Source organism: Salvia miltiorrhiza, chromosome 7, assembly GCF_028751815.1.
Source record: "Salvia miltiorrhiza cultivar Shanhuang (shh) chromosome 7, IMPLAD_Smil_shh, whole genome shotgun sequence".
Classification (NCBI taxonomy): Eukaryota; Viridiplantae; Streptophyta; class Magnoliopsida; order Lamiales; family Lamiaceae; genus Salvia; species Salvia miltiorrhiza.
The window spans coordinates 35,749,822-35,758,346 of NC_080393.1; the positions used below are offsets into that span (position 1 = coordinate 35,749,822).

Below are 8,525 nucleotides of genomic sequence, written 5' to 3' on the forward strand. Positions count from 1 at the left end.
TGGTATCATCAGAACAAGAATTAGGATATTTCATTAAGTGCCCAACAAATTATATTTGTATAATTTTATTTATAAATGATGACGACAGTGAAATTTTTTAGTAAGATGTTCTCATTCAATCAATTGGTTAAGAATTCGAGTCACTTAAAACAATTGTAGTAGGGCTAGACCGAGAAACTCGAGCTAGGGTGCTACAATAATAAGAGTTGGGCGCATGCTATATATGCATGCCCTCTTTTATTTAAAAATAATAATATATTTTTTAGAAAAAATTTGTTTTTAAAAAAATTATTTTAATTTTAATTAAATGCAACATTTCTTTTTATAGTGCACATTATAGAGAATCCTACACTCTTTGATGTGAGATTTAATATAAAATTAAATTAATGTAACTTCTCTTTTTACAATACACTGCACATTGTAGAGAAATATACACTTTTCAATTTGAGATTCAATACAAAATCAAATTAATGTAGCTTTTATTTTTACGGTGCATTACACATTATAGAGAAGCATATACTCTTTGATGTGGGACTCAAAGTGTATGTTTCCAAATAGTTTTAATTGAAAATTTTAATTTCTAATTCTTTTTTTTTTCTATTTTAATTATTGTAATTTTTGAATTTAAATTTAATGAAAATTTTATTTTAAAATCTGATATTTATATAGAATTTGATTTTGCAAAATAGAATTAAAATATATGGAAGGGATGACTCTAAGGAGGAGTCCACTTCTATATAGCCACAAGGGGGTTCTCCATTGTACATGCTTTTAGAGTATATCTAGTAAAAGCATCTACACAAGGAGACTCCAGTGATACTTCTTCATCTTTAGGTTGTTACTGACATTATCGCAGACACATTACTACATTCCCTTATTCTTAATTTCACCTCCAATAACATCTCCTCATACTTATGTTTATGTTGACATCATTATGGAGTCACTTTTAACTCACTCAATATTTATTCTCATTTTATCTAAATTTCACATTTAATCCTTATAACTTAATATAAATAAACTAATTACTATTTTATAATTATTATATAAAAGAATTAACAAATACTCCCCTGTCAACAAATTAATAGTTCTAATTTTTCATTAGGCTAGTCTCCCGTGTGCTCGCTCGAGCGCATGGTGAGAACCACCCAAATTAATACTCATAATTAGCTCATATATATCAAATGAATAGAATTAATTAATAGTTGAGTTCCTAGATCAGTTGGTAGCTTGCGTGATTGCAAGATCAACTCTCACTACCAACAATTTCTCTAATTCACTAGTTTTGTTGGTCTTGTTTCACCTATCCTACTGTTTTCAAGTTATTTATTTATTCACACCACTGCAGAAATGCACAGTAAGCATGGGTTCCCGAGAATGCTAGGGAGCCTGGATTGTATGCACTGGATGTGGAAGAATATGGAAGAATTATCTTGTGCCGTTTCTCTATCTTACTAGTTTTGCGTGACAATGAGCATACACTCGAAAGACGTGGAAGAATGTGGAAGAATTATCTGGTGGCGTTTCTCTAATTTACTAGTTTTGCGTGACAATAAGCATACACTCGAAGTGATCAGGGCGAACCAACGATCATCATCGAAGCCGTCACTCCCAAGATCTGTGGATCTGGCATGCATTTTTTGGGGTACTCGGCTCAAACAACGACACATGAACGTGCTCAACACATCGTCGTTGTTTAACGAAGTTCTTGAAGAAAGGGCTCCACCGGTGAGATTCAACGCCAACGGCTCCTACTATACAATGGGGTACTACTGACAACATTTACCTCGATTTGCCCACTTTCATGAAGAGTCCTCTATTTTCATTGGATGAGAAGAATAGGAGATTCAAGTTGATGCAAGAAGCGGCTCGGAAGGACATACAACGATCTTTTGGTGTGCTTTAAGCGCATTGAGCAATCATCAAAGGACCAGCTCGCCTTTGGAACAAGGAGCAATTGAGTGACATCATGTTTGCGTGCATCATATTGCACAACATGATCATCGAAGACGAAAGCAACTATGCATTGGAATGGGAAGAGGAGGGCAACGATGTGGCTTCAAGTAGCTTGGCTGCATCTCATTCTCTCACCGAAGCTTTGCCAAAATTTCGACAGTATTTCACTGTGCAATCCTCCGATCAATTCGCGACTGCCAGGTTCACAATTGCCTCCACTCAAATTTAATCGAGTATATTTGGGTTCGATTTGGTCCGATCTAGCCATAATTAAATTATTGTAATTTTGTTTTAATTATTGTATTTTATTTTAATTAATATAATGTGACAATTTTTAATTTAATGAAATTTTAGATTTTAAAATTGAAGAGGTAAAATGAAATGAAATTAAATGAAAATGAAAAAAAAATAGAGCTCATGACTATGGAGTGAAGGCTCTAAAGGCTTGAGGACCACCCCCCCTTAGAGCCCCCAGATGGGCTTTAAGACTAGAGATGCTCTAAGAGTAGTAAGGGCATCCGCAACCGTGAGCCCCTTTAAGGGGCTCTCAAGTTGTCCCCATCATTTGTGAGCCCCTTCCCACAATGGAGTTCTCTATACCCGGACTCTTATTTTTTTTATTGTATCTTTAATTTAAATACATTTTAAATTAAATTAAACATTAAATTAACATAAATTTCATTAAAATTAAAATTCAACATCACATTAATTAAAAAATTAAAAACTATTAGTAAAACATTAAAATAACATGAAAATAAAAATGAAATCCTACAATACTAAAAATTCACAATCCTCGGCTCGGAGACGAAAAAATTTCGCAACCAGTCCTTGGTGAAACTCCAACTTGGTGGGATTTATTTGCGACGTATCCTTGCCCATAAGGATGGAGTCGGCAAGGTCTCGTTGGGTTTGGGAGAAAACATCCATCACTTTGGCCATGTTTTCTACTGTCACAACGACTCTTTTTTCATTCTCCCCTTCGACCGACGACTCTGAATATTCTCTTCTCCCTTTTTTCCTTGTCTCTTTTGGCCATGGGGCCTCGTTGTGATACTCAGCTCGTTAGAATTCGTCGTGGAAAGGCCGTCCAATCCCTTCAAACGTTTGAAGAAGTGTACATCCTCGCCGGTGGATGTGACTCTTTGAGATTCACGTAGCACATGCCAAACGCGGGGATATTTGAAAAAAACCCTTTGCTCAGAGTGATACATCTCTTGAGCAGCCATGGTGATTTGATCATCACTCATGTCGCTTTCTCAATTGGCTCGACATTTTTTGTATATGGCGTCCCCCACTTTTACGTCCTTTTGGACGCGTTGGAAGTACAACTTGATTTGCTCCACGTCGCATTGAAGGGTGTTGGGACGTCGTTGCTATTTGTACTTTGTGACTATGCCTCCCTAGTAGACGAGAGCCTTTTGATCGGCTCCCTTGACAACGTTTAGATTAGCCTCGACCCACAAGGTGCATATGAGCGTCGTCTTCGTCAGAGTGTAGCCGCCTCGTCGTCGTTGGCATGGCCAATATCTCGGCCACATCATCGTCTTGCGAAAAATTCTTGTTCTTCCCTCATGACCCGCCAGAGCAAAGGCGTTTCTTGAGAAAACGGCGAAAAAGCTCCATTGGACGAATTTAGGTTCACCGGCGACGAGGCCGAAATTTTAGGGTGGTTGTTCAACCAATTTTTCCAATCACGTTCCTTTTTTTTGTCAAAATAAAAGGAAAGAAAGAAAAAGATGAGAAGTAGGATGAAGAAGAAGAAATTTGTTTGGAAATAAGGTTGAAGAGTGTAGTATTTATAGAAAAAGAATAAGAAATAAAGAAAAAAGTGTTGTTGCATCAATGACTACGGGCTTCAGTCAATTATTTTTTCTTATATATATATATATATATATATATATATATTATTCATCCTACTTTCCTATTGGTGCGTGTACATCATGCTCTCTCTGTCCTTAGTGCACTCGGTGCGTGAAGAAGAGCCTTGCCTCGCGCCACCGGGGGTCGCCAATGGCAGGGGCCTTGTGCGAGCTGGGCCGTCCATGAGCCCCACTGCGGATGCTCTAAGCAAACGACCAAGTTTCGCAAGCGGATGTGAAAACCTAACTAAAAAAAAATGGAACTTGTTCGATTCCAGATTTACCATTTAAGACTCATCGTATAAATATTTACATTACAAAATATTTGAAAACTCCACAAAATTAATCAAAACAGGTGCAACAAAATTTATGGCATATGTTGGTTTTGTTCAAAATCTTGTCTCGAAATAAGGTAGTATGATTTAATTTGTTTGGAATATTTGTTCCTTGTAGATTGGTATATTATACACTCGCAGCGCCAACGCCGGCCATCTAAAAGAAGGTTATCAAATCCGGCGCTTCTCCATTTCTACTTCCTTGTTGGCGCGCACAAGTCGCCGGCAAAGGCCCCACCTCGGAATCTTCATCGAATTTCTCCCATTCCTCAGTAATCACCGTCTTAAACTCCTCTCCTTCCGTCACCACATTGGAAGGATTCGTCAATCCCTCGATGATCTGCTCCAATTCCCGTATTCCCTCTTCCGGAATCCGGTCGATCACCGGGAATTCCGCGGCGTTGGCGACGCGGATCTCCTGACAGAACTCGAAGAAGTAGGCGAGATCGTCTCCTTGCTGCGTGGCCTTGTGCACCACGCGCAGCGCCGTGGCCGCCTCCGCCTTCCCCGCCGAGTAGATGTTCAGCAGCACCGTCGCGATCCCCCGGCAGATCCTGCCGTAGACGTCGTAGATCTCGACGACGACCGCGTCCATGACGTCGAGGATGAGCGGCGCGAAGGCGGCGCATGGCGCGGGCTTGATCCCGACGAGGAGGTCGAGCAAGGCCTGGAGCTTCTGCAGGAGCAGCAGCTCGTGGCGCATGGCGAAACCCTCGCGGTACTTCTCCTCCTCGGCGGAGAGCTGGAACATGGTGGCCGACTTCTGGTCGAGGAAGGCGAAGTAGGCGCGGACGAAGGCGTCGAAGGGGGCGGAGTTGGAGCGGAAGGAGGAGAGGTCGAAGGGGAGGCGGCCGATGGCGCGGAGGGCGGGGGCGGGGGCGGGGCAGTTGAGGAGGGCGTGGGTGAGGAGGAGGCCCTTGAGGGCGACGGGCCAGCTGTGGGTCTTCTCAATGCGGGCCGAGAGGGAGCGCAGGATGGGCTTGAGGTTGGAGGGGGAGAGGCGCAGCCACTCGCGGACGCGCTCCACGTTGCGCTGGTCGGAGGGGGACGAGTCGTGGTGGGAGGTGGCGCGGATCACCGCCTTCTCGATGTCCGGGTTGCGGAGGGCGGTGCGCCGACGCAGGCTCGCCTGCCAGAGGCTGCTCTGGTCCTTGAGGGCGTCAGAGGCTCGCTTCCATAGCCTCATTCTCCGCCGCTGCCCCTGCCTTGTTTCTATTTTTCTTTTCTTTTATTTACAAAACCTGCGCTCGTATTTTCATCTCTTTTGATCTTCGTTTAATTGCTTTGTCTTTTTTTCCTTTTCTCTTTTAGTTCGTAAATTGCAAATGGTATTGCAAGGGAGATGGAGAGGGGGACGCGTTTTGCGGTTAGGGAGATGCCGTCCTTGGACTTGGTGGAGATCATGGCCATGGGATTTGCTAATCCAAGACGTGTATTGGTGTTATTTAGGGGATAAAACGTGGGATAAAATATTAATAAGTGTTTCCAATTTTCCTTTTCTATTCACAAATTTCAAATTTTCAAGGTGTTTCATGGCACGAATCTTGACATGTTTAATTTCGACACGAGAATTAAGAAATTGTAGATAATAAAGTATAAAAGTGATAAAGTATGAGAGAGAAGATAATAAAGTGATAAAGTAAAGATAAAATGTAATTAAAACTCCTTATTTTTGGACTAATTATTACCTTATTTAGAAATCTGTTAAGATTCGTGGGACGGTCCAAAAAGAAATACTATGTGTCAAGATTCGTGGGACGGATGAATAATATATTAACAAAATGATGTTAGGTTTTAAATGAAAACCTTTTTTTTTTCCATTCACCAAATACAATGATGTTTTATCTAAGACTTCGATTAGGTGACTCATCATTCTATCGCCAAATCTTATATAATGAATTATTTTTTGGAAAATAAAAAAAATTAAAAGACTTTAAATAAAAAATAAAAATTAGAGATATTTTCTAAAAATGCTGCAAGTTAGAACACGACATAAGTAACCGTTAATAAAACAACCCTTCCTCCATGTAACTAAGCTGGAAAGCTTGGCTAAACTTATTTTAAAGAGCTTATAAGCTCTTGGAGATTATAAGATGTTTCAAGAGCTTATAAGATGTCATTTTTAAGAGCTTATAAGTTGTCAAAGTGTTTGGATAATTGAGCTTATAAGCTAAAGAGAGAATTTTTTGCTAGAGAGAGAAAATCAAAGAAAAATGAACTTGAATGATATATGATGAAAATAATTGTAAAATGATTGTTGCCAAACACTTTGAAAAAAGCTTATAAGCTTCTAAACAGCTTATAAGTTGTTTTGAGAAGCTTTTAAGCTCAGCCAAACACACCCCTCAAGTTTGAAACTATTAGAAATGTTAGAAAATAAAATACCATCAGATGGAATTGATGTGATGTAGTGCAACTTGAGCCTGCTAGTAAAGTTCGGGCATGCTCCAAATCTATTTTTATCTATATAATATATAAAAGAGGAGTTTTTCCCTTCCATTTTTTTCTCTCTCTTCTTCCACCAAATTTTCACTATTTTTCTTTCTTTTTTATAATTTTAATTCTTTCTAAACATCATCAAATTTTGTTTATGAAAAAAATATTCAGTATGCATCTTAAATTTAAACTTGTGACAATATCTTTAATATGATAAAAAAAAACATCAAAAATGAATTTAAAACGAAAAAGTTATGAAAAAAATTAAAATACTTTATTTTCTCTCTCTTCGTTAAAATTTTATATTCTTTATTTATGTTTGTGTATGAAAATATTTATTTATTTACTAGACGTGTATTACTCTATAATAATAATGTATAATGTTAATTGTCGTTATCAAATAACTTAAAATTATATAATAACTATAATTATCATTACACTTTATATATAGTTGAAAATCTACATTTTTATTGAGTAATTAATGTGGATTATTTTAATTTAATTTATTTTTAAAATATATTTTGCATTTATTTATATTTTAATTCTAGTTAATATTTATATTATTTATTCAAATATGTCGTTAAGTTCAATGTTCGTCGAGCATCGCACGGATGGTCGTACTAGTTAATCTAAAATTGAAGTTAGGGTTCGGATTAACTGTTAACCTGTTTTTCCAACTTTGTTGTGCACCTTCCATCAAGATGTTGTGCACCTTCTGATTCCAAGTTTTCCAAGACTATACAGAAGTTGGAAAGTCTTTGGGAGAAGTTGGACCGTTTCGACTCTTGAGTTTCTCTGCTCAGTTATGGTAGAACTCTTTTTGGCCTTGCTGGTGTATGTGGGTGAAGGGAGATTAGAAGTTTGCTGGTTTTTAAGATTATTACTTTCACACTCATCATTTGGTATCTAGAGCCAGAATACGTTCTTGTCCTTCTTCTATCTTTCTCATGGCAGCAAGAAGAGGAAGAGGCAACATGAAAAATCTTAGAGATGAACAAAATGCTGAAATTCAGGCATTTCAAAGACAAGTTAAGGAACTTACCATACATTTGGAGCGTTAAGAGGCTAGAAGCGAACAAGGTCAGGCAATGGCTATTCTAGTGACAATTCATAGTTTGTGAATCCTTTTTCCAACCAAGGCATGAACAATTTATTTGCACGTGTACCCGATGCAAGGCTTGGAAGAATTTTGCTTTGGCTTCAACGAGGGGCGGTGGGTTTGTCGGGGTTGGAAAAGAGCTCGAAGAGAAGATATTCGAGCCTTGAGAGAAAGGCGCAAACCCCATCGTTGGGGAAGAACTAGCAACACCCAAGCCTTCAGGCGATCCATTTTTTGCACTAAATATGAGATAATAGATTGAGCGAAAAAGAGAGAATTGTGTTGGATGTAAAAAATAAAATAGAGAAGTAGTATATATAGAGAAATAAAAGGGGGGAAAAAAGAACCATTTGAGGCCACGGTCCAAAAAAAAAAAAAAAGGTTCACACGATCGACAAATTTCAAAGTTTTTAATTTTTTTTATTCAAGCGCGTGCCAACACGCGCCCGATTTTAAAGCTTTTGTGCCGGACACCATCCATCAACCCGAGCACGAGCCGGGGGTGCACGCCAGCACGCGGCGCTGTACAATGTGTCGGCTCAGTCCGACACGCCCTCCACGCTGGAGATGCTCTTAATTATTTTACATATACGGATCGGTCAAAGTTTAGTGGGTTTGAGCGAGTTTACAACCGAACCGACCCAAAAAAAAAAATCAATCCCAAAAAATCAACCCGGCTCGAACCGTACGTGTCTCTTGGGTCAGTCCGGTCCGGCCCAAACCCATCATTCCGGGTCAGTGCAACGGATCCGATTTAAGTTTGTTCACCCATAATACATAGGACTACAATCAACATAATCTCGATTCAGGTGGACTTAAAAACAGCATAAATCGAGCACAACA

At 39.0% G+C, this 8,525-nt stretch overlaps 1 protein-coding gene across 1 annotated transcript; it reads right to left on the reverse strand.

Annotated features, from left to right (window-relative positions):
- Positions 1–4,076: 4,076 nt before the first annotated feature.
- LOC130996202 (putative clathrin assembly protein At1g25240) lies at positions 4,077–5,631 on the reverse strand. Its single transcript, XM_057921712.1, has one exon. The coding sequence runs from the start codon at positions 5,331–5,333 to the stop codon at positions 4,305–4,307; it is 1,029 nt and encodes a 342-aa protein (XP_057777695.1). The 5' UTR covers positions 5,334–5,631; the 3' UTR covers positions 4,077–4,304.
- Between the last annotated feature and the right edge of the window lie 2,894 nt (positions 5,632–8,525).